We start from the raw sequence: 26,210 nt of genomic DNA, 5'->3' as shown, positions 1-26,210 counted from the left end.
TGCTGAGTGGTGTAGAGCAGGAGCGAGATTATCCTTTTTGCGATAGTTTTCGAAAAGCGTTTTTTTTTAAAACACAACAACATAATTTATATAGGGAAAAAAATAATTTGGTTTTAAAAACACTCCGTGCTCCCAGAAATCTGCTTTGACGTCGTCCATCTATAACGTAACCCTGATAGGGGGGAGAAGGTGGAAAATACTTTTGTTACGTAACGCAAGATTAAAATGTTTGAAACTCAAAATGAGTAATAAACGATGCATCTTCTTTTTGACTTAACAACCTTTGCGATTATGCCGGATCAAAACAGATTTAGCTATATTGTATGTAACACGCAGCCGAATATTTCACCATTCCTAGGCCTGGGCCGGTTGGTGACGGAATTTGGCTACCACGGATGGAATAAAATGATCAAATAATCAACAGCAGTGGCACGCTTTTGATGATAGTGGCAAGCGATTCGCAGGCGGCGTCACACAATTCGATGCAAATGGCACGAGATCCAACTGTAACAGCTGGAAACTGGTGCAATAGCAATCCAATTCCTGTGTAATCCAATTCGTTTCAAACAAACTGGAAGTAGAGTTAATGCAGTTAGCCCTGTTTTCTTCCGAGTTGTTGTGTATGTATGTATGTGTATGTAAAAAATGTAGCCAAAACTCATGTTCCGATTGTTTTTTTTTTCGTCATTTATAACACATGCGTAACATATTAAGCATCACATATGTTATGTGAGATAGAATAGAACGTTTCTGGAAAGGCTGACATAAAAACAACACAAAAAATCCGATTGGAAAATAAAATTGGAGCTTCTGAAGCACAAGCTATTGGAAAGCGGTACGGGAGTCTTAATCTGTTACATAATTTGCCTTCCAAAGATACAGTGTAACAACTACGATGGGGAGGGGGTGTTCAATTTTTGCGTTACGTTATTGACGGATGATGCCTTTCTGGTTGTGTTGAAGCTAGCAGCTACTGAAGTGCCAGCAACCAGCAGGAGCAAACCATCCATCAAGCGACAATGCAGCGCCAGGAAGAAGAAGAAGAAGAAGAAGAAGAAGAAAAAGAAGAAGAAGAAGAAGACGCGAGATTTGTCCAACCATTTTCGGTTGTTTACGACCAGCGCGAGCCGTTTGAGGCATATATCCGGACAGGAAGCGCTCAAATGCTTACATTTGATACTTCAACCGTTGGCAAGTGAGATGATGTGTGTGAGTGTGGTCGTCTCTTTAGTTTTTTTTTGTTTTGGTTTTTCTTTTTGCGGGAGTAGGGAGGGGGCAAAAAGACGAACGAGTGAAGCCGCTCACAAGTGCTCGTAAATAATGATGGCACACTCGTATGACAAAAAACACCGAACCGGCAGTGTACGTGTGTGTGTGTGTGTGTGTGTGTGCAAGGGGAGCTTAGTAGCGAACGAAAGTGAATGTGTGGGAAAGCGAACCGACGGCTACTCGAAAGGCAATAGTGAAGGAAATTATCTACGTCCCAGCATTGTCACACACACACACACACACGCTCACACGTGGCAGGACAGGGAGAGGGACAGGGTGCTTGTCACACAAATGATGACAAATGTACGCACGAGACGAGAATATAATGGATTCGAGCGAGGGGGCGATGTGTGTGTGTGCTGATGCGAAGGCATACTGCACTTGAAAGGGGGGGGAAGGGGGATGGGTGGTAGGCACACACTTGTTCGCGCTAGCCCATTAGCCATCGCCGATTAGTGGCACAGAAAATTGTTTCATGTCCCCAGATCACGTCCGCCTCGTCCGGCTTCATCGTCCGCCTTATCAAACCCCGCTTTGATTTCCCTTTCTCTCTCTCTCTCTCTCTCCCACACACACACACACAAAAACCTCCTCTTCCAATCGCCCGTGCTGTCTATCGATTGCTTTAGTGCCAGTGATTTTCACGCCCACCCACGCTAACTTTTCGACCAACCTTTTGCAGACGCCTGTCCAAGGTGGGTGGCGCAAGCGGCAACCCAGCAGCAACCGGTGGTGGGACGGCCGAGCAGCAGGGCGGAGCAGCCGGTTCCGCGACCGCCAACCTGGCCGGCAACGCCCGGACATACGATCTGTACGACGCGGAGGCGGACGTCAACCGCGAAAAGCGCACCCAGCGGCATCTCGGCGCGATGGCCTCCTCCCAGGTGCTGTGCGTCTGTCCACTAATGATCCTCAGGTGAGTCGGGGGGAAGCGGGGGGATAGCGGGTATAGGGTACAGGGTGCAGCGCAACATTCGGCGGCTCCAACAAAGGTTCCAGCCGAGATGAAGGGCCGATCCAAAAGCGGGACAGAGGCGTTGAGCACGAAACGGACCGGGATCCATTAAGTATGGGACCGGGCGTACACACTGCTGACATTAATTGTGTCAAGCTCTTTTTTTTCTCTCTCGCTTTCTCTCTCTCTCCCTGTCTTTCTCTTTCACTCTCTAATGTCCACGTGGCGGCACGTGGTCCTTGCCGGTACCGCCCGGAGCAGCCAGCGCAGGATGTAAAATATTCATTATGAATCATTCACTTTGCCGCCATTTCCGCTGTGTTTCTAGGAGCGTAAGGGGGAGTTGAGGGAGGGGGCGAAGCGTGTCAGACCTTCATCTCCAAAGCCGCACAGACTTACGGCAGTGGAAACGGGCAGCAACAGCACAACAACAACAAAAAAGCAGCCGCCTGAAAGACTATCGTTTCCTTTTCATGTTGACGCGATGGGCAGACGGATGTCCATCCCGGCTAGAAGTTCCCAACGTTCGTCGCGAATTTCTTGCTAACGAATCGCTAGCACACACACACACACACACACGCACGAAGCCACATAATACAATTCAATTGTAGTCAGCGCGAAAGCACTGTCACGGCCGCCGGACTCTCTTGGGCAGGTTTGGCGCCCATTTCCAACAATTTCCAACACTCGATGTGCGCGGGTGTGCGCGCTAATGTCCCTGTTTTCGGTGGTGCCCCAAACCATCTATCATTGTGTCTTGTTTTCAATTGCGAAGATTGCCATGGAGGACGGTACCGCTCTGCTCGGGGCGAGCCTAAAGCCCGGGTGCTTAAGGGCCTTCAGGCTCCGCGAACGGCTCGCAGCAACCGAACTGAGCTGCCGAACATCCTGGAAACGTCTAATCTGCTTTACAATTCACACCATTTGCTACGGTTGCCTATCTGCTTTCGTTTTTCTCTGTGTTCTGTTTTTTTTGTATTTCGTTTAGTGTGTCCGTTTTTTTTTATTGTTGTTGTGGGATGTTTACTTTACCTGAACGAATTCCGTATAAAAGCCGGGATTTTTTTTTTCGAACTCTCAGGCTCCATTTTTATTTCTGAATCGGTAAGGAAAAACATTTGACTACGAGGCACAGTGGGCAGCTGCCGGGCTGAAAGTCCAAAAATTATTTACCATATTTCTTTATTCTGAGGAACGCAATCTAATCTAAAGTATCCAACTAAGAGAAAGACTAAATTTCAATCCTCCAGTCATATGGGTTATTAAGATAGAGGCTCTTAAACCTTAAACCTTTGTAGGTTACATTATTTTCAACTTCCGGTTTTGGAAAATGCATATGTTTTGGAAAGATTTTGATCGATTCCAAACTAAAATGCTTAATTTATGAAAATATGCCAATTACATAAGAAGTTGGTAATACAGGGTTTCCCAGGATTTATTGGATGATTCCCATCAATTTTTGGTGGGTTCCCATGTTTTTTTGGTGCATTTGTTGGTCCAATTGTATTAATATCCAATCGGAAAATACCACTAAATTATGGGAACGAACCAAATATCTATAGGATACGATCAAAAAATCCTGGGAACGCACCAAAAAATCGTAGGAACTGACCAACAAATCGTGGGAAACCCTGTAAGAAGAACAGTATAGTGTGCACTACTTCCTCTTAATTTGACCAATCATCTATCTTTCGCGCAGCTATTGGCACTTTAATGCCAATATACTACTTCGAGTAAAACGAAGAATTTGCTGGCGAAGAATGACTATTGACAAATACATAATTGCCATGTTTCGGGCAGTTGTTGATGCAATGTTGATCATCGAATATGATGATTATCGAATGGCGTGACGATTGATCCATCAATATTTGAGAATGTTGCCAGCAAGCAAAGTGTACGTTTTATCCCGTACGTATCTTCTCCAACGCTTGCTAAATGAATACAAGAAAGCTCCGATAGGCTGTGCCTAGTTCGATTGCCTAACGAACATAACAATTCACAGGTCAAATGGTTTATAATTTCAATACGGAAACAAAATCTACTTCTCATTCTGTCTAAAACTGCTTCTTTACGTATTCATAGCTTACCGTCTTTGGGCAGTTTTCGAGCAGCTGTCAAAGTTGGTATAATATACAGCTGGGCACATCACAAGGTTGATTTTTATCACTTCTGCTTCTGAATGAAGATCTTAAGAGTGTGTTGTGTATTCGTAATGTTATCAAAAAGCCTGTCTCAGAAAAAAAAAACACCCGTCCTGTCAAAAAGTGACGTTCAGGCTTGATTATTATAAAAATAGGCTATGAGACTACCTAAACTACATACATTTTGATGCTAGATTCCATAACCTGACCTCTTTAATGCACCTTGGGATAAATGAAAACACCACATTGTTTTGCCATTTTTTCGAGCAAGTACTCGAATCTAATTCTAGCCTTGGGGTTAGAATAATCTTGACAGAAAATTGCAGGCTACTTTTGTGTGTGGTTCTGTATGGAGTGTTTACATGATTTCAGTTGCCAACTGTCAGACTCTAAATAAAACAGCTGACTAGTATCGTGAAAGGTCCCTTTATTAGAAGGCCTGTCTGCATTGAGTGCTTTGAATATCAAGTACTTTGAAAAAAAAATTGTATATGACGATCACGAAATATTACAAGGTCAGGCAAGTACATGTATGGGATATGTAAGGATAAAAAAACCTTTTTTACCTATTCAAAACACATCAATACATACACGTTAGATGTACATGCTCAACGCTTTGTTGTGCATAAGTTTTCATGAATTGAATGAAACTTACCTTTATCCCGCACTTTGTTCTAGGATGCCCACTGTGCGAGGGTGAGCTTGTATTTGTTCGTTTTCCAACTGTTCGGCTGTCGGATTCGATTACTCTACACGTGTGGGTTGGTGATTCAACAGTGAAGAGTGCACAAAAAAGGCATTTATTAACCACTTTCAAACCATGCACAACTGATGTTAAAGATGGTTTTATCAGCGTCTTAGTACACTGAGTAGCGCCATTCTTGTTTGTTTTAGTTTTTTTTTTCGATTAAATTAACCTTTATTTTGGAATTTATAACACATTTGCTGGCTAAAAATGTGATGCAAGCTGCTCGTTGACATCAGCATTGAGCAACAATCGTCTGACCGTCTGAAACTGACACTAACGCCCGTGCACCGTCGGACCGTCTGTGCCTTTGTGACTTGACAGCTTACCGGTTTACCCCGCTAGAGGGCGCCACACGTTGCGTAGTGCAAGGGCTGCCTGCAAGTGCACTACAAGCTTCGCCAAACGTCAGCCGCTCGGCCCGCGCTGGCATAATGGGTCGAAGACGCCTGAGAGCGTAAGCGTGACGTGATCTTCAATTATAAATGATTTCTCGTTGAAGCTTCACCCAGCGAAAACTGGTAAGCTGATTACAGCAGTGGCTTCTTCTCTCTCTCTCTCTCTCTCTCTCTCTCTCTCTCTCTCTCTCTCTCTCTCTCTCTCTCTCTCTCTTTTTGTCCTACCGATAGTGTTTCCAGCGAGTCTGGCATTCCCGCTGCCGGCATCGTTTTCCGCATTTGGGTGCGCATTTTTACTGAAACTACTCCCAGTGCATTCGCTGGCGAATAATCTAATAATCGCACGCTGACGGCTTCTTTTTTTTAACAAAAGAGGGTACACCAACTGCGCGGAAATGTATAAGCGCTTCGCTAAAAATAAGCATTAGGTAAATACGTTCCGGGCTCCGCCGAAGCAGCGAGAAAGTAAGCGAAAGGAAAAGCACAGACTCACACACACACACAGGGGATAAACACTTCATGCAGCATCGGGTGAAGCGTAATCCCTTTAATGCTCGAACCTGGGGTGCCGGGGTTTTCGTCTATTTTTGAGCAGCCTCCCAGCAGCCACTCAAGCCACTCGCCATCGCGATACGGAATTTAATCGACTCACTTTGGCTACACGGCCTCAGATGAAGGTTTGCCCCCTCCTCAAACAAGGAAAAGGCTACCGCCGTCCCTTCGAAACGCTACATTATATGAGTATGTGTGTTTGTGTGAGTGAATGTGAAAATTAGCCAAAAGATTAATTAGACCCGAGACCCGATAAGCAGGCCCGGCAGTGAGTACCCGGAACAGACGATGGCGTGGCGTGGGGGGGGGGGGGTTTACGAAGAAGGGAGGGAGTTTTGGGCGTCACGTAATTAATGGGCGACCTCCCATTCCCGCCCTGCCCTCACTTAATGGTGGATTGCTCTCACCTTTTCGCTCCCCCACACGTGTAATATGCGTCCGCTGTCCCATCCCCCGCCGATGCTCGCTTAGCATCAAGATGGCTCAAGCAAGTGTCTTATCAGATCAAACTGCTCACAGACGGAGCAGCACCACCAGCAGCGGCCCCAAAGTTCTGACAGGCTGGCGCCCGGCTGAAGCCACATCCAAGGCGCTCCGGCATCGTTCACATCTGTGCCGTTTCCGGTGGGTTGCGGAATTAGCTGGTAACGAAGAAGTTAATATACATTACCGTACGACACACACACACACACGGGTTTCTGGTACGGTTTGGCCAACGTCTTGCAAAGCAGGACGTAGGCGGGGCACGGAGTATGATTGTGATCCTTTGCGACCTTCCGATGTATGAAGCCACGAACGGTGGAGCGCACCGAAAACAAACACACGGGGACCACACAAAAAGGGCGAGCGGTGGAACGGTGGTGTGGATGGGGAAAAAATGGATTAGAATGATCCGAGGCCGGGGCAATGTCCCGTGGGCGCGGCACCGGGGAGCAGGAAATAATTTACGCATTTTCTTTTGAAGTTGCGCTCTGTTTTTCTTCCATCGGGTTCGTTTTCTTTTACTCTCTCCTTTTTGTGTGTGTGTTTTTTTTCACACACACACACACACACACACAGTGAAGGCGTGTGTGGGCTGGCATGAACAGTAGTCCATATATATTTTTGTGGCTGTGTGTGTGTGTGTTTGCCTTGTGCGAACATTCCCATTTTCGGCGAGGAATGTTGTCTTTTTTATTTCATTTATTTCCGGTTCGTTTGTGCGTTCATTTATTTCTCCACCGGCCTTTTTTTCCCATCCATCGGGGTGGTGAGGGGAAAGGAAAAGGAAGTGAAGAGAACAGGAATCGTCGTCCGCCGTCGAGCCGAACAAACCCCTTGCGCGCCCGGGTGCTTGATAATGAGGATAATGGGAGCGATAGGTTAAATTATGAGACCGATGACGGCGCATGGCGCTGGCTGCGGGATGCTGTGGGACGGCCGGCCGGCCGGGTTTCGTTGCTTACCTTGGCCCCGTCCACCGTGGTGTACTGCCTGCGCCCGAGCCAGTCCCCCGGCGACATTAAAAGCAGAACCGACACCGGGTTCCAGCTGTTTTGGTTTTATTTGTTCCCTCCCATCTGGAGCGCTGTGGGTTGCGGACACTTTGGGTTTTTGCATTACGGAGCCAATTAATTAACTTCGTTTTGTGTGTGTGCGTGTGTGTGTCTGTGTATCTTGCTCATCAGCCCCGAATCCCGCCAGTGTACCTTTTTGACCATTCGATCTCGGCCACTTCATCTTCTTGGTCCGGCTTTCCCGTGCGGCAGACGAATTGAGCTGGGCTGGCCTAACGGGTACTTTGCGTCTGCGTTAGGGGCATCGATCAAACCTGGCTCACTAAAAAGGTACCAGCAACCGTTTGGTGTTGCGCCTGCCGTCCCCGTGACTACCGGGGAGGACAACTCTGCTCATCAGCGTGAATGTGAATGGGCGGAAATGGACCGGTTGACTGATGAAGTTATGCACTCTCGCGGCTGGATTTGTTCTGTCTTTTGTTTTTATTTGTATTACCTCCGACAATGAGCTACTCTGTAAGCAGTTCTGGGTAGATGGTAGCTTTGAGTGAGGGTACAATCAATCGTCGGAATTTGCTTCGTATTTATATCATTTCAGGTAAAAGCTTTTTAGCTGTGGGGCGGGAGGAGTCAGCACTCCATTCAAAGGCAGAGCAGGAATGGTTGATGCAATTTGTATTTGTTTTACCTTGCAAATTGCTATCTTATTGCTGATGCATTAGCAATCAATTCGGGGTATTTGTTTGAGCAACCATCTAACAGAGCGATTCAGGGTAAAGGAAAACATTTGCTTCTCGATGGTCTTTGGCTGGGAGCCTGAGGGCATGCAAAACCAATTATTTGTAACAATTGAACCAGCTCTGTTCATTACAAAGAAACATTGTGAACAAAATATGTTTAGCGGGCATACGTTTGTTCCACAGCGGGTTTGACATTCTTAGACACTGACGTCCTATGGTATCGAAGAATGTCAACGTTTTCCAACATCGCGTTGCAATCAAAATCTTGGACAAGAACACTCAAGAACTGCATAAAACAAGAAGAGTCTTACATTACCTCCAGATGACGATCCTTTTTTCACAATGTCAACAACTCAACATAACAACTGTCGCTGTAAAAACTGCCTCTGTAAAAGAATTTCAACAGTATACAAGAAATTGGTGCCACTATCAGAAGGTACAGTGCAACATGTTAAGCAACATTCATGAACAAATCACTTTTTTCAATAGTGCATCACCTTGTGGATGTACTGCAGATCTTAGGCTCTACTTGCGTTGTTTCTATTTTTAGCAGTGTTATTCAATGATTGAGCTATTGTGATTATTGAGCTATTGACAGGCAAAAGAATGTTAATGACCGCAATAACACGTCTTCTTGTCCGTTGGTCCTGAGACACTAGACTCTGTCGTTAGTGAAAGATAGACACCGATGTTTTTTTAATATTTTACTTCTAATATCAATTGGTGATGAACATATGTCATCAAATACCTAAAGTAAGGGTAATCGCAGATATTATTTCTATTATTCGCTGATGAAGCACTTCAAGAAACCAAATATTTGGCCACGACTTAGACTACTTTAATCTTATAAAAAAGAGCAAGTATTGATGCGACATAATTCAAGAATAGATCAGAGATCTATTAGATTGCAAAGATCAAATTGATGCGATTTTGATTTCGTGAAAAAATGGCCTGCATGACCTTTTAACTTTAACCAAATAGGGTTTGTTGGACGTAAATCCACCATCGATCAAATCCTCACTCTACGGCAGAGCCTCCAGAAGTGCCGAGAACGCCAGATCCCAACGCAAACCATCTGTTTATCGACTTCAAGGCGGCCTACGACATCATAGACCGACATGAGCTATGGAACATCATGCAGCGGTACCACTTTCCTGGAAAGTTGAAATGGCTGTTAGAGGCCACCATGAACGGGGCAAGGTGGGATTGTCGAACTTGATGTCGGAATCGATCGAATCTTATAGGGGTCTGAGGCGAAATCTGGAGACTCTTTTGTGCCCTTGTGGAAATCTGCGCATTCTACGGGCTTCACCATCTGCTGAGATCCGGAAGACTTCGAAACCGCACGGAATGAGACATATATCGCACATTGATTTGCCCGGTGGTCCTCTATGGACATGAGTCTTGAACCACGATCCGGGCGTGTTTGAGGGACGCATCCTCCGGACAGTCGTTGGCGGTGTGGTCGAGCATGGAGCTTGGAGGAGAAAGATGAAGCACGTGAGCCTGCTGAACGGCGAAGACTGGCAGGATACGATGGCAGGGATATATAAGGATACAGGACTCTTGCCCCACCACCCTCCATTTTGGCACGAGACGCAGAGGAGCACAGCGAACTCTGGATGGCTAGATCAGGTGAAGACACCTCCAGCAAGACCTGTTGGAGAACACTCCACACGCAAGACCTGTTGGAATACGGGAGTCTACATGGATGGGAGGATGAAATCAGGGTGTGAGTGAAACCAACCAAACCAAGAAGATAGCGAGAGAGAGAGAGAGAGAGAGATAGAGACCTATTAACAGGTCCACCTAGCTTGCTGAGGTAGCGGACTTGTATAGCTTGCAAAAAGGGAATTCAAAAATGTGTTTTTGTAATCTGAAGCCACGTCAGCTGTTACTTCCCGATATTTCAATAATACTTTAGTTTCAGCATTCTACGAAGTGTTAGAAGTGCGGCGCTTACAACTCCTTAGTGCACGACGAACTGTCGATGCAAACTACCAAGAATATTTTTCATGCACGTACCAGGAAGTCAATAGGTACTGTTAAAACCGAGTAAACCGAGTAAACCTCTTTAATATGAAACGTTTTTTACAGGTGTCTGGGATCTTTCCCATACAAGGTGTCCGTATCATCAGAAAATTGCTGAAAAAATGAAAATTGAAAAAAATGCTTCTGCTCGCTGTATTTGTACATCTCAAGATTTTCAACATTTCCTTTCATGAATCCGTATTACCCTACCTTACCCTACAACCATCTGGTCTGGTCAGAATTTTGTAGGTCCTAGCATGCCCTGCTCTGCTGCTTACGTTACTTTTGCTATCGTTACTTTATGTTCTAATTTTGAACAATTATCAGGTTATATCAGCAATTCTGAGCTATTGCCGTTGCAGCTGGATAATTTAATTACACAATGTTGCGATGCATCACGTTTACAATGCGCCCAAACGAGCTAGGTATTTCTAGCTGCGCTATTCCATTTCCCCCATTTGTTGGGGTGTCAATTTATCAGAACTTCCGCGCAGCTCTAGGAACTAGCACTCTACCCAACCCTAGTACACCCATCGCCCCTCAGGGCAGAGCAAAATGGTCGCAATTAAGTTGAATCTAATCAAATCAGACACACCTACACAACGCACTCCACTCGAGCGGCCGCAAAAGTACTCGCCAACATACAAATGCCTCACAAACCTGCCCTCCGCATGCTGGGAGTTGTGCACACGGGGCACAAGCATCGAAAAGTGGACATTCGCGGAAAAGCAATCAGTTTGATGTTGCTGGCGCGGGTCCGCTTCCGATCCGCCGGCGCTATTGTTTCACGTTTCAGGCGCATCCCATTGCAAGCTCGGCCCCAAAAAGGCCCCATTTGCATGATGAAATCCGGGTTTTGTGCGCCACTAAACTGGCCCCGAGGCCAAATTGTAACAGTAGTTTTGTGCCAGGGACCAGTGCCAAGGGGCATTATGTTTTGATTCCACGTGTGGCAGCCTCCCGCTTTCTGGGAATATGTCTTCACTGTGTGTGTGTGTGGGGGCGCTTTTTTGGTGCTGTATTTTCGGATGTTTGAGGCAGAGCGCCTCCTTCTCGAAGGAATTTAATTGGAATTCCTATCGATTGTGCTGCGTAGCTGAAACGGATCAAAGTTTGTGTGAGCTCGTTGTGTGTGCGTTCGTTTGCTTCCTCGGTGCGCATCCTACCAAACAAGAGGCGCGAGGTTTCTTCGCCCCCCCTCCCTCCCCCCCCCTGCTTTTTTGGTCCGTCCTCTTTTTAAAGAGCTTTTCGAGACACTTGGCACATCATTCCTGCCCACGTTTTTATCCTCGTTTTCGATTTATTTTTCCCTGGGACGGGCCGAAATTTGAGCTGAAATACGGAAAACCGAGTCGGAGAGGGAAGATATTAAACTTTCATATATTGCCCTTGACTTTAAGCTGCCGCTCTCGGCGTGCCCCTTGGGCGTGGAGGGGAAGCGCGATATTCAATTATTGTGTCCGCTTATCGGGCCGTTTCCATCGGGACGTTGCCATTGCGGCTCTATTAGCGTGGATTGGTCACGTCGAAGCGCATTAAACCGGCCGTAAGGCAGCCAACCGGGTCCGGTCCCCTTTTTGCCATGCGTTGGACCAATAAAAATAGCACAAACATTTACTGGCAAGCGGAAAATGGCCTTGGACAGTAACTTAAATTGCTCAAATGCGAAGTAACGCTGCTTCCGCAAACAGTTACATAAAGCAGTGCAGTGCTCTGCCCAAGCCGTTCCGATACGGTGTAAAATCTTAAAAAGCTCCACGCTCGACCGGGAATCAGAAAACGGCAGGGGGGGGGGGGGGGGAGATACGGACGAACGTCGGCGTAACGCGCGCGCCATCGAAAAATATCCGCACGGGTGCAAACATTCCACCACCTTGACGGCTGCCACTCACAGTCGCGCGTCCGGGTTTTAATCGCGCAAACGATTGCGCTCGGAACTACCGCACGGCACGAGACGTGGCACGATGTTTCCTGTCGTTCTTTTTTTTTTTTTTGTTGGTTTGCTGTACCGTCATGGTTTATTTTGAGCCGTCACAGTATTTATTGCCCGCATTTGCCCATCCATTGCAGAACGGGAGAGAAAGCAATGGAGCAAATGGTGCTCCGCAGAATTGTATCATCTTTTGTAGTCTTTGATTTGTGTGTACTTGCTCGCTCGGGTGGTGACACACAGTACGCAAATGATCAATTTTCAGTGGAAGGTGAGCAAAGATTAGGAATGGTATTTATTTAGTAGCACCCTGTTGCTGTTCGGAGTGCTATTTCTTTTCCAAGGGCGCGTTTTTATCGCAACAGGTACGCCCCCCCCCCCCCCATGCTAATTTTCTTTCGGTTTCGGTTCCCCACACGCCCAAATAAGGGTGCGTGAAAGGGACGCGGAAGGAAATTGATGGTTTAATAATTGAAAGTTTCAACAGTTTTCTTTGTTGTTTTTGTCGGTACCTTCGTCTAGTAAAGGTGATTGATTTAGAGCAGCAACCAAGCATTAACTTTAGTAAGGAATGATTTTTCAAATTTAGTAAGGCTTTTTTTTTGTGCGCTTACATAAAACCAAATTTCAAATCAACGTTCAACCGCGTTGCTTCCAAATGTCACCGCACTTTCGAGGAATCGGGGGCACGCAAATTTCTGGCGAAATTCATGTCCCAATAATAAAAGACACAGCGGGCGCACATGCAGACTTGTGATTGAAAAATGGCGATTGCCGATTACCGGGAACCCACAATCGGGCACGCAAACGGGTCGAAACGCACGGTGGTAGGTGGTTTGGTGGCACATTTTGCCTGCGCTTACTTTAATGAAGTGAAATCGCAAATTAAATTAAGCGTACACAAAATGCTCGCTGTGCTCCGTTGCTGTTCCGTATCAGCTGCGCATTGTCGTCGCCCCCCCCCCCCCCCCCTCGGTTCTGGTGCCGAAGTTTGGGAAATAATTGTTCCTGACGCGTTACTATATATTGGCGTCGGGGTGGAAAAACTATAAACTGCTTAATCAGCACGGTTTTACATCGAATTTTAGGAACTGTGTCTGGTCTTAGGAGGCCAAATAGACACTTAGACACTGATTTTAAGGCTGCATTTGATTCCGTCAATCAATCTACTCTTGGCTATATCGGATCGCCTAGGTACAGGAACGGACGTGTTAAACTGGCTAGAAGCCTGCCTAAACCGGCACAAATCTCGCGTAAAAATTGACAATGCCATTTCTGACGAATTTAAACGTTTTTCCAGTGTCCCTCAGGGCAGCATTTTGGGCCCCTTGCTGTTTATATTGTTTATTACCAACATTCAATTACTGTAATGATCGCAATAGAAGGCAAAATTCATTCAATGTCTTGGCTAAGTGGCGAGCGTCTAATCTGTTAAAATATGTGCGCCTGGCAAATGTAGCGTTGTTAGTTTTTCTCGTAAGAAGCGCCCCTTAGCTTATAGTATAGTATAGTATCGTATAGTATAGTATAGTTTATTGTGGAAGTAATTGGCCGAGCGAGGTGGTCTTATTACTTAATACTACCCTATAACTTAAATCTAGCAATACATAGCTTATCAGTTACCGAACAAATACATTACATAACGCACAGTACAGTAAACAGTTTAAAAATGAGTCGCGTGATGCCAGTCAAAATTATCAGAATTAGCGTTAAATTTAAGCTTTAAATTTATGGGATCATTTTCAGTATAAGCACGTTTAGCCAGTTGAGTTTCAAGTAGTCGATAGTTACGAAATGTTCCAGAGGGTACATTTATGTTAATTCTAACTTGTAGTTCGGGTGCGTCAGTCTCACCTAAAATTAGCTTAGACATAAATTTCTGCTGAGCTACTTCTCGTCTCTTTTCAAGCGCCTCTAACCCAAACAGTAAACACCTAGTTTCATAAGACGGACGAGGATCAACATTGCGACACGGGGTAAAACGCAGGACAAAACGTGTAAACTTTATCTGTACTGACTCCAATTTTTTGGACCAAAAGCTGGATGAAGGAGACCATACTACTGAACAAGACTCAAGCAGTGGACGAACAAGAGACTTGTACAACATTAAGAGGCAGTGTGGGTCGGAAAATTATCTTGATTGTCTGCGAATGAAACCTACCATTATGTTGGCCTTGTCTAAAATATCGGAGTAGTGCTGATGAAAATTCAATTTAAAGTCTAGGGTAACGCCCAAGTCCCTAAATGTCTGGCCACGTTGCAGTATGGTTCCAGATATATTATAGTTATGGGTTATGGGACAGACAGTTCGGTGGAACGACATACACATACACTTATCGACAGATATTAGTAGGTCATTTTTCTCACACCAGTCGGAAAAGCAGTTCACTGAACTTTGCAGGGAGATAACATCGGATGCTTTACGGATTGGAAGTGATAGCTTCAGATCGTCCGCGTACAATAAACATTCAGAGTAGCTAACAGCCGAAGTAATGTCATTGAAAAAAGTGAAAAGAGTAGTGGTCCCAGGTTGCTACACTGTGGAACGCCAGAAGAGCTCTCAAACACGGTAGAAAAGAAGCAATCAACTTGTACACGGTAGCTACGAGCCGTTAGGTATGATCTAAACCACTCCACCATGGAAGCAGAGAAATCAAGACGTTCTAGTTTAGCCAGCAATAAGCGATGGTTGACACGATCGAATGCAGCTTTCAGGTCCGTATACCTACAGTCTTGACAACATTCTACACGTAAAACTGAGATTCGTGACCTTGGCACAATTTTTGACAGTAATTGTACGTTTCATGACTATTGCAAGCTTGTGCTAGATAAGGCGAATCGTATATTTGGTTTCGTAATGACAAACGCTAGAGACGTTAGAGACCCGTTGTGTCTGAAACCAGCCTACTGCTCACTAGCTCACTCAATTTTGGAGTATAATTCAGTAACCTGAACGCCCCTTTCTGCTAGTTGAATCGGTAGACCAGAGTCGATAGAGTGCAGGTTCAATAGACTAGCTGTTCGTAATCTGCTGTGGCTTGGTGGCCCTACTAATGATATACAGGGTTTTCCGAGTCAATGTCCGAATGTCAGCAACATTTTTCATTGCTTGCTGAGATGTTTTTTTGACAGATGTCAAATATTGTTTTTGCATAAAAAAAACATTTTTCAGTTCTTTCCGCATGATTTTCAAAACAACACATGCTGGACTGCGTTTGACAGTTCTTTGTGGCAGGTTGAAAAACATCTTGAAGGCGGTGAATAATGATGTGCACATTGGCGATTGGCTTGGAAAACCCTTTAAGCTACCGCGACCGTTGCTTTTATTAGGATTACAAAATTTTTAATTTTTTTTTTCATCCGTTAGTTGTGATCCATTAGTTCAACCATTAGTCAGATGTGTGTCGATTTGAATAGGAGAAATGTGTTATTACAGGTGAAATAATTGAGCGTTTTTTTAGCTTGAATTTTTACAATACCAAAACAAACACAATACCAAAATGCTCGTCAACACGGCTATATAAAAGAATTTTTCCCCATCTTTCTTGGAGTTTTGTTGAAGGGTTTGCTTTGTTGCATATAATTCCAGTGTACATATTATTAATTATTAATATTTTAATGTTAAAAAATGTTTAAAACGTCGTTTTCAAGTTATCAGCACTCAACTAGCAGAACGCTTTCGCATGCAATGTATTAGTGAGCGAGTAAAGTTGAGACGATGCATTTGATTCTTACCAGGAATCTCATCCATACGCACTTATTTTACAGTAACTCGAGTGTTAATTTTATTACAATTTCTGTATTAAAGTTGTGGTACAGTGGCGCCATCTGGATGTTCAATTTAGTAGAGCATACCGATCATATCATCTACATAGTAAAACTAGTGCAATCGATGCATGATAAATCGAGAATAGTGCAACCCAGCTCATCAATATCCGCCCATTGCTCAGAGGAAAACCATTGTGCCCCCGGGGGAACAGCCCAGTCAGACAAATCGGACTTAAATTACGCCTATCTTACCGCTAAATTACCGGTAATTTAAGAGTAATTAAATGGTAAATTAGCCGTCGTTAATTTACCCATTCGAGCAGTTTTGACAGACCCTATTCCTTCCTCTCTTTTATTTTTATTTTTTCGGACAAATCACACGAAATGTATTATATTACAGTTTGTTGGTTATATTCAATCATTTTCCTTAACTTATACAAACGATTACAATGTATTTTTTAAGCAAACTCGACTTGAACAGCCTCTTCACCCGGAGAAGGTGATGCACAAATTGCGCTAATAAACACAATGCCTGGGTTTTCTTTACATTTTACAGTTTTAAACACACCGTCGACGTCTTCTTCCACTAAAAGATCATTAAAACAATACTCTTTTTGCTCTTATTTATATCTTTTCACTGACAACAAACGACAACACTTCGTACCGCTAAATTGCTCTTAAATTACTGTTATGGCAGACACAAAACTGCTCGAATGGGCAAATTAACAGAAGGCAGTCTGACTGGGAGTTTTCGAAGAGTAATTGAGATTTATTTTATAGATCGTTAATTTTTGCAGACACAGATTGAAATTCTTACTGGAATAAACGTTTGAGCCAAGAAAATTCAGTTTTTTTAACCTACAAGCTGGCATTGCTGACAAACATTAACATGGATAGTACCTCGGAGAAACTACTTCTTCTTCTTCTTGGGCACAACAACCGCTGGTGGTCAAGGCCTGCCAAGTACCCACTAGTGAAGAGGGCTTGGCTTTCAGTGACTTATTGTTACCATAGCAGGACAGTCAGTCCTACGTATGGGGGCACGGTCTATTCGGGGCTTGAACCCATGACGGGCATGTTGTTAAGTCGTTCGAGTTGACGACTGTACCACCAGACTGGCCCAGACTGCGAGAAACTACTACCAACAACTAATGTACTCTAAAATAACGCTTTAATTACTGGTAAAGTAACAAGTACGGTTACTATAAGCTTTACGCTTTTAAGCTTGCATCAGAAACCTTCTTTAACATTAACACACATACACAAACTACGCTCTCCAACTCTTGCTTTTTTTTTTGCGAACGACCAATCAAAGCAGCTAGATTTCCTTTCATTCGCTATGCAGGACCGCAAGCGCACGTCACGTGCTCGCGCAAGATTTCTGATTTCTGCTGGAATGGCTTCACAGTGCTGCCGGTGTTTTGCAGATGGGTTTACCTCCTAGCTGCTCTCGGTTCCTGGAAGCAAGGGCATAAGGGAGCACCTTATGTGAGAAACAAAACTTTCCACCGCACGCAACGTTTGGGGGGAGGGGATGAGATTACATCCAATCGGTAAACCGGCGCCAAACACCTTGGTGCTAAGAAGAGAAGACGTTGGGCGGTGGCGAAGCTGTAAGCTCACAGAACAAAAGGGGTTGGAAATTCTCGCGGTGAAAATTATGCTAAATTCTCCCGTCCGAAGGACAGGAGCGGTACCGAGGTGGATTCTTGTCGAGCAATGTCGGCAGCGCGTGAACACGATCGAGGAAAACTGGGGGAAATCTTCGCCATCCTCAGAGAACCGCGTCAAAGTGGATGCTGTGCTTAATTTTCCAAAACCCCGCCATTTGCGCGTGGTGGTGCTGGTTGGTGTGCCAGCGAACTGCCATCGCAGCGTCTTGTTGACTTAATATAGTGTACGCTCGTGCTTGTGCAAACAAACTATTCACGTGTCGTTATGAGGAGTCGTTTGTTTTTTCAATTTCTGATTTCATTTCCAAACGCACATTTGTTCAGCTCCACTGATGATGCTCCCTGTCAGGGATGCGGTTTATTAAACCGATTGCTTTTCAATCGCAAGCGTTGCTAATACGCAAACGTTCGCTGCCGGAAAGCGTGACTCCGCCTGCTGGAATTCTAGCATTGCTGCCGAAAGTTTGACGTAAATTGACGCGAAACAACAAGCGTACCGACTGGCAGCGGTACATGAAAGCGTGCTCCACACAACCCTTTCAACATGCACTTCCCGGTAAGGGAATTTGCACCACCTGCTCCTGCTCGAACGTTAAACCGGTTAAATCTCTTCGCGGCGCGCACGGCAAAATTTGGAATTTATGCAAACCGAGCTTTTCGCGGACGGGCGAATGGGAGAACAATCGCTTTGTGTATGTGTTTCTGTTTCAACACACGCGCGGCGTTTGTTTCCCGGTGGCACCTGTTGGACCATGGGCCACCGGTGGGACACTGGGGTGTGGGTGGGTGTGAAGCATATAAATTATGCTGCATAAATTATACCACACCACCGAAAGCCGCTCACGGTGTGCTGTTCACTTTATTTATCACCGCCTGCCCGCACACAACACTGAGGGACGAAACCGCGCGGGAGAGAAACAGGAAAATGAGAGAAGGAGGTGAAGGGGGGGGGGGGAATATTTTCAACTTGTACTGATCAATACGACCGCCCCAGCCCTGTTCGGTGTCGGTGCCGCTGCACCCATTGGCACTTGCCTTACGATGGGCGGCTTTTGCGGATTAGTTCGGGTTCGTCGTCAACGAACGCAGTGGTTCAAAAATACCTCCCCACCCCCGAAACACACACACACACACACACACACACACACACACACAAACACACATAAAGATACACAGTACAGTTCATCCCGCTCGCCGCTCGCTTCAGTGTGACTGTATCCGCTGCCCCATTCCCCACCAGCACAAGCTGCGCTCCAGACATGATGAATGATCACGCCGATGCGGGATGCCTACCAACGGGGGAACGGGGCGTTCGCGCATCGCCGCACGCGGCAGATTATTCATCCGGAATAATTTAGCCCTTCCCTGGTTCGGCAAAACCGGTGTCAGGTGCGATCACTTTGATAATTCGTTACCAGGCGCACCCCCATCCGACAACTGTTTTGGCCGCCACTGTCTCTGTTGCTAAGTGCGGCCGGAGGCACAAACATATCTTCAAAAAATGACGTCCCCACAGCTGTGTGCAATCTATCATAGGTGCTGCTTTCGATAATTACACCTTTTTTTTTTGTTTCTTTTTATCAAATTACAATGAAAAACGCATTTTTTTTCCCTTAACGTGTACATTCTAATTTGAAAAATAGATTTAAAAAATTGGCATGCGCCTAAATGTAGGCAGTTTGCAAGTTTGCGAGTTTTTCGTCAGTTTTGTTTTAAATCACACTTGTTTGACTTTTAGTGAAGGAAGAGATGCCAACGCATGATGCAAGCCATAATCCTTCCCATTTTTCACTTTTCAGCAGTGCAATATGAAAACTGTTGCTTTTGTGTTTTTATGTTAGCTTCTCAACTGAAACGCTAGCAAAACTGCACTATTATTGCATACCTTCAGGCGTTATTGCATACCTTCAGGCGTCAGCATGCCAAAACGAAAAAGCAAAATAAAATCCTTAGGATGGTAAATAAGGCCGTCGGAGGATAAACTTTGCTGCGTACCAAGAATTAAACAATATTTAAAGTTTCACCAACCATCCCTTTATTACCTACATGCTGTTGCATATATTTGGGCGCTTGGCGCAAGTTAGCAAACAGGTTATTGCGTTTTTGTTTTTCCTAATTTATTTAATAATAAAAAAAAAACATTTTCATCTACAACTTTCCAACTTAAACAAGTGCAGTACGAGACTTTCTTATTGCTTATTGCCTGTATCCTGTTGCATATATTTAGGCGCGTAGCGTGGATTAGTGTACAGGGTGATGCGTTTTTGTGTTAATTTATTTATATAGAAACATCCAAAAACATTTAAATGTAGAAGTTTTCACTTACACAAGTTCTGTATGAGATTTTAACCGCCTGGCAGAGTCAGACAGAGTGAGGAGCGAACAGTGTGATGGCACCAATTTGAAGCATTCTACCATATCACACTGCACTCTACTGTCTTAGTATGCACAGTACTCAGAAAAAGCACTTAGTATGCACGTCCTAGAGCCTCTTCCATGAACTGTGTAACTGTGCAAAAATATACAGGAGGCATCGCTCGAGTCAATCAAGGAACGTTTGCAATTTCTAATGCGCCATCAAAGTATCCGTATCTACACACACACACACATTAAGAGTGACGACTTACACGGAATAGGAAAACATTCTGTCAAACGCCAACCGCCTGACTGTTTGCCCCGCACGAACAACATTAATGCAAAGTTGCAGTTTTGTAAACGGCAAACAGGGAAAAGCGCATTCATTGCGTGTGGTACGTTTGCACGCGAAGCCTCCTGTGTTGTGTTATGTGAAGCATTAAAATCTTCCTTACCGGTGGAACTCTCCAAAAGCTGGATAAAGTTTGGACAAAACAAAGCAAGACAATAACGCACCAAAACTAAACCAAATTAAGCAAATCTTGCCTGCAAACACAATCGTCGTCAACTGTGCGCACGCAAAAAGGACACTTGCAAAACCCTTGCACGTACTGTGGCGAGCAGGAGACTGTACTCTTGTGCACGACGGCAAAGCGGGGGAAGCCGACAGCGACACACCCACACGCGGCCCCGTCGTTAGCCGCCAACGCGGATGGTGGGTTGTGCAAAGGCTCTTTGGCAGCGCAAACTCGTGTGACGAGTGTACGTTGACAGGTTTCCTGTGCATTCAACCTCCCAGCCGCAAACCGGCAGGCCCCTCAACCTGTACACCTGCACAGGAGATTTCTTGGAAAAAACAGGAGACGGTTGCAACCCACAAAAAAAAAGGTGAATGTAGCGACACACAACCCCCGGTCCGGTGGACGGAGCGCTCAAGAGTTCATCTTGTTTTCCCGCTTCCACGCTTCCCCGAGGGGCCCCATCCCCGTCTACGGTCATGATATATTGGACAATTTCGTTAACAAGACAGGCAGCATTCTTCTCGCACTCTTGAGAAAGCGTCCACGCCGGCTGCAATGATAGCGTAACCTATAGCCCGGGCTCTTCAATTCTTCGCCGTTTTAACCTTGCTTTTCTTTGTGCCGTTCCGGTTTTGCACTTCGTGTCGGTTTCAATATCTCTTTCTCTCTCTCTCTCTTTTCTCTCTTTCTTTTTCACACACACACAGGCTCGCCCGTATGACGGTGGCGGAGACGTACGAGAACCAGGCGCACTACGACATCACCTTCCTGATGTTCGTCTGGATCGCCTTCCTGCCGACCATCATCGTGCCGTGGATCTATGCGGCCTGGGTGCTCTCGAAGTAAGTACCATTCTGTTTGCCTTCCTGCCCTCCACCACCTCGACCGTTCCCGGGGACCAACAAGCTGCCAAGAGGCAATTCTTCCTCCTGCATCCGCCGATGCGACCGCGCTCGTTACCGCGGGGATGTCGACGCATAAACATAGCCCTACCTGTTCCATGCGACCAAGATGCGTTCGATAGGAGAAATGGTGTTTCAAGAGGTGTTCGATCGGACCGCTTACTACTCTCCGCCCGCTTCACTCCCGGCAAGAGGGTAGAATAATTGACAAATAGCTTCCGCACTTGATGCCGAACTGAAAGGAAACCCCTGGACGGCAACACAGTTGCCGATCGATACTGCCTTGCGGCGCCAAGTCAAAATCAATTTGCACCATGTCCCCTTGTCCTTGCGGTCCCTTCCATTAGCTCGGCCCTTGAGATCGCCTCAAAGAGCTGCAAAGCTGGCAGCACTGCAGCGAGCTGCCACCAATTTGGGTGGCATGCCTTTTGAGGTGAAAAGGCCATTAATTACGAGTACCCCAGGGCTTGACTTGCGGCGATTGAGCCATCCTCAATTTTCCATCCGGGAGGAGCGATCCACTTTAAGGTGGCCTTTTTTGCAGCCCTAGCACGTTCGACGCTTTCCATAAATTACGTAACGCATAGTTACGTAAAAAGCATGGTTTCGTAATGCAATTCATAATGGTCTAATGTAAATTCAAAAACCATTACAAAACATACAATGACAGGGTACCTCCAGGCTAGGCGTTTTCAGTATACAACATTACAGGCAGTGCTTGCAAAATGCTGTGAGCATCACGTGATGATGACCACCGCAAACAAAGAACATATCCATGGTAGTGAGCAGTGCTGCCAAATGCCACTGTTTCAGTCCCCAACACTCATGACTGAAACGACGTTCAAGTCAGCTCATGTACACAACTGTGATGATCAGAGATGAGACTTAAATAGATGGTAAACCAATCACTTGCTTGATGCCATTTTTTGAGACACTCAACGCTTGGTCACTCATTTGGTCATGACCATATGACCCTACCATCTCCCTATGATAATCACGACATTCTTGGAAAATATTTGGCGCATGGTCCCAAGCAACAAAATGCGCATGCTTTATCGCTCTGTCTGCTTTAATGGTTTGTCGGGTCAAACTGAGCGAGAAAACATGTTGCATGGAAACACTCGCAAGCACCGCATATCTCCCATGACTATTGTGATGATCACCGACAGGAAATATCGCGCCCAAGCTACTAATCGAGAGCTGGTCACAATGTCACCAAGCATGTGATGGTCGCACCAACTGTTTGAAGCTCACCTCTGATCATCACAGTAGAGCTCATGACGCTGACATGATTTTTGTTACAGTCGGAATTGGTCATTACGATGTCAATGACATTTTGCAGAACTGTTCGCAATAAAAAAAGTCATGATAAAGTGACAATTGGTTGTACAATTTGTTGCTAAAACAGGCTATGAGACATTGATGCTAGATTCCACCACCATGTGCACCTTGGGATAAATGAGAACACGACATTGTTTAGACATTTTTTCGAGCAGGTACTCAAATGTAATGCAAGCCGTGAGGCTGAAAATTACAGGCTAGTTTTGTCTGTGTGGTTTTGTATGGTGTGTTGACATGATTTCTTGCAAACGTTACATGGTGCAGGCAATTTTCATTTTTGGCGTTACGTAATTGATGGACGAACCCCTTGATCGCTTATTTTTAAACAAGCAATAACTTCCCTTCGCCAAATGGAGAAGCCATACAACCTTCCGCAACTAACTTTCTGCTTCTATTCTGCCCCCCCCCTTCTTCCTTCCCTTCCCTCAACCCCTCCCACAGACCAACAAAGGAGCGTCTCCGTGGCTACCTGCGGCTGTCGTCCCGGCGCAACACCACCACCCGCTCGGAGCAGTCGCTGGACGAGCCGGGCAGCACACCCCCCGGCAAGAACGTCCCACCGGCCACGCCCCTCTCCTCCGTCGGGGTCCCGCTCAAACCCTCCGCCACGGCGGGGGCAGGCCGGCCGGGCTCCCCGCCATCCCACCGGCGCACCGGCTCGCACGGCCGCCCAGGGGCACCGGGCAGCACCCGGACCGGCTCCCTCCACACCGACAACCCGCTCACCGTCACCACCTCGATGACGGAGCCGACGAAATCGCCCGCCGGCAGCAGCAGTGCGCGCACCGTCGAGACGACCATCTCCCGCCAATCCTCGATCGGGCGGCCCCGCCGCCAGCTGCCCCCGCCGCTCCGCATCGAGGAGAGCAACTTCCACCAAGCGCCCTCGGTCCGGTCGTCCTCCCGCACGCTCGCCTCCTCCTCCGCCACCGCCCACAACTCCTCCGTCCGGTCGACGGCAAGCCGGGCGAGCCGGGCGAGCAGCACCGCCCCGCTCTACCCCTCGCGCCGCTACAGCACCCACAGCCGGCAGCTCTCGTCCGCCCTGTCCCAGGCCGAGGACGAAGATGACGTCAGCTCGCTCGTCGGCAACAGCTCGGACATTACCTCCAGCACGTACTGCTGCACGGGCGAGGGGGCCGGCGGTGGCGGCGGCGGCGGCGGCTACGGGGACGATCCGCTCGGTGCGCGCCGCTCGCTGACGGGCCCGCTGGGCGCCCCGTACCGGCGGCGCAGCTCCGCCCAAACCGCCGCCTCCAGCCACCTGTCGGCCGCCCGGCCCCTCTACCCTCCTTCCTCCGCCGACGAGTTGCGGGACGACGGGATGGTGGCAAGTGCGGCCGCACCCAACGGGGGGCCGCCGGTTCCCCCCGACAACGACGACGACGAGGACGACGAGTCGGAGATCTTCAGCTCGGTGTCGCAGCCGTCCGCCCGCAAGCGCCCGGTCGGCATCCTCAAGGCGACGCCCTCGATCGTGTCGATCAGCGAGAGCGAGTACTCGTCGCGCAAGGGCTCGTTCAGCACGCTGTCCCGCGACCTCGAGATCATCGACCAGCTCGAGCGGGAGCGCAGCATGGACATCCAGGAGATGATCCAGCGCGAGAAGTCGTACGAGCAGTATCTGTCGCGCCAAAACTCCAAGCTCAAGTTCTCCACCAACTTTGACGACTACTTCGAGGCGGCGGCGGCGGCGGCCGCCTCCCTGCCCGAGCCACCGATCGTGGCGCCGTCCCATCAGGCGGGCGGTGCGCAGCTGCCCCCGCAGCCCGGCTCCACCACGCTGGGGGGCAGCCTGTCCCCGCGCCGGTCCCGCTCGCCGATGCAGCGGCGCAACAGCCAGCTGCAGCCGGTCGGTGTGCCGCTCGCGCTCGACCGGGGGCAACCGTTCGGGCCGCGGCGCTCGATCGAGCTCGAGCGGCGCTTCCACCGGACGTACTCGACCAGCGGCTCCACCCGCAGCTCGACCAAATCGCGCGACCGCATCACCTTCCAGGACGACGTCTGAGTGTTGGGCCCGGGTGGTGGGGGTGGTGGTGGTGGTGGTGGTGGTGGTGGTGGTGATGGTGCAGCGAAGCTGGCGGTCCACCGGGCCGTGCGCAGCCCGGGCCGCGATCTGCTTGTGTAGATTGGTGCGACGACCCCACCACCAAACCACTCCCAGCCCAGCCCACAATTTTGATGAGAGGAGAGAGCAAGGGGGAGAACGAAACCACTGGCAGGTGGTTGCAAGTGGGTGGGTGGGTGTGTGTGTGTGCGTAAAACTAACATGCAGTCAGGGATGTACCAAATCGGGTAATTTCAAATTTGGGAAAAAATCCTCGGAAAAACGGTATTTTCCCGGGTAAATTGGGGGTTTTCAATGGCTGATGTCAGTTTTTGACTGTTGGACGTAATTGGTATCTATGACATGGCTACAATGGACCGGTATTCAAAGAAAATTTGAAATAATACTGAACGTGTTAACAAGTATGGATGCACGAAGTTTGAATGTTTCCAGTAGAATACATCTTAAATGAAGAACATAGAAAACATGCTTGCGCTACTACTTCTAACTGAAAGCGCTTAAGCACTTGTACTAGTGATGAGGTCATTCGGGTTAGGATGGGGTAAAAGTAGGTTCAATACCCGAACTGAACGGGTCGGAGTCGCTTATGCTTGTTCGCTCCTACTGCTGAAAGGCAGGTCGTGTAATGAATCGTAGGTGCCATCTCTAAATTCTACGAATGCTCGTGGATAGCGTCATTTTGTATGTAGGGGAAGGTAGGTAAAGACGGAAACGTTAAGGGAAATGGTAAAAATCTAGCGTTATTTAAATGCAACGACCATGAAAATGTGCATCTTACACTCATGGTTTAGCAGAAAATGTGTTGAATCTTTTAAGTTTCCATCGATTTTAGCGTCTTTTTTTTTTCATGAATTAAAAACATGATTTTTTTTCGTGCAGTTTTAAAATGTTCCGGTGAGACCATGAAGGGTAAGATAGACACCTATAAAAACACGATGGAAATTGAAGAGGTTTTTAGAATTTTAACATTTCCTATTGGTTTCCATATTCTGGTACGTACATAAACCAATTCTAGGCCAAATGGAACGACGATTCATTCAGCCTTTGGGACCTGTAAGCGGCGCTTCTAATATACCGTAGAATGCAGCATTTAATGTATTATTGAAATATTATTATGATTATGATTATTATTGTTATTATTATTATTATTATTATTATTATTATTATTATTATTATTATTATTATTATTATTATTATTATTATTATTATTATTATTATTGTTATTATTTTTATTATTATTATTATTATTATTATTATTATTATTATTATTATTATTATTATTATTATTATTATTATTATTATTATTATTGTTATTATTATTATTA

General features: G+C 46.6%; 2 protein-coding genes across 6 annotated transcripts in view; one reads left to right on the top strand and one right to left on the bottom strand.

The window, feature by feature from the left end:
* The window catches only part of LOC120954892 (uncharacterized), an 85,379-nt gene extending 59,393 nt beyond the window's left edge, over positions 1 to 25,986 (top strand). For all 5 annotated transcript variants that reach the window (XM_040375251.2, XM_040375223.2, XM_040375216.2 and 2 more), the window contains 3 exons: positions 1,952 to 2,185; positions 21,282 to 21,416; positions 23,259 to 25,986. In XM_040375251.2, the coding sequence (XP_040231185.2) occupies positions 1,952 to 2,185; positions 21,282 to 21,416; positions 23,259 to 24,825 (1,936 nt within the window). In that variant the 3' untranslated portion in view covers positions 24,826 to 25,986. The remainder of the gene's footprint in view (positions 1 to 1,951; positions 2,186 to 21,281; positions 21,417 to 23,258) is intronic.
* The window catches only part of LOC120958800 (ras-interacting protein RIP3), a 230,308-nt gene that overhangs the window by 181,631 nt on the left and 22,467 nt on the right, over positions 1 to 26,210 (bottom strand). The gene's annotated exons all lie outside the window — the stretch shown is intronic.

The sequence above is a fragment of the Anopheles coluzzii genome, chromosome X, assembly GCF_943734685.1.
Source record: "Anopheles coluzzii chromosome X, AcolN3, whole genome shotgun sequence".
Lineage (NCBI taxonomy): Eukaryota > Metazoa > Arthropoda > Insecta > Diptera > Culicidae > Anopheles > Anopheles coluzzii.
Note: the sequence above shows the minus strand (reverse complement) of the source record. Positions and strands in the feature narration are given on the sequence as shown.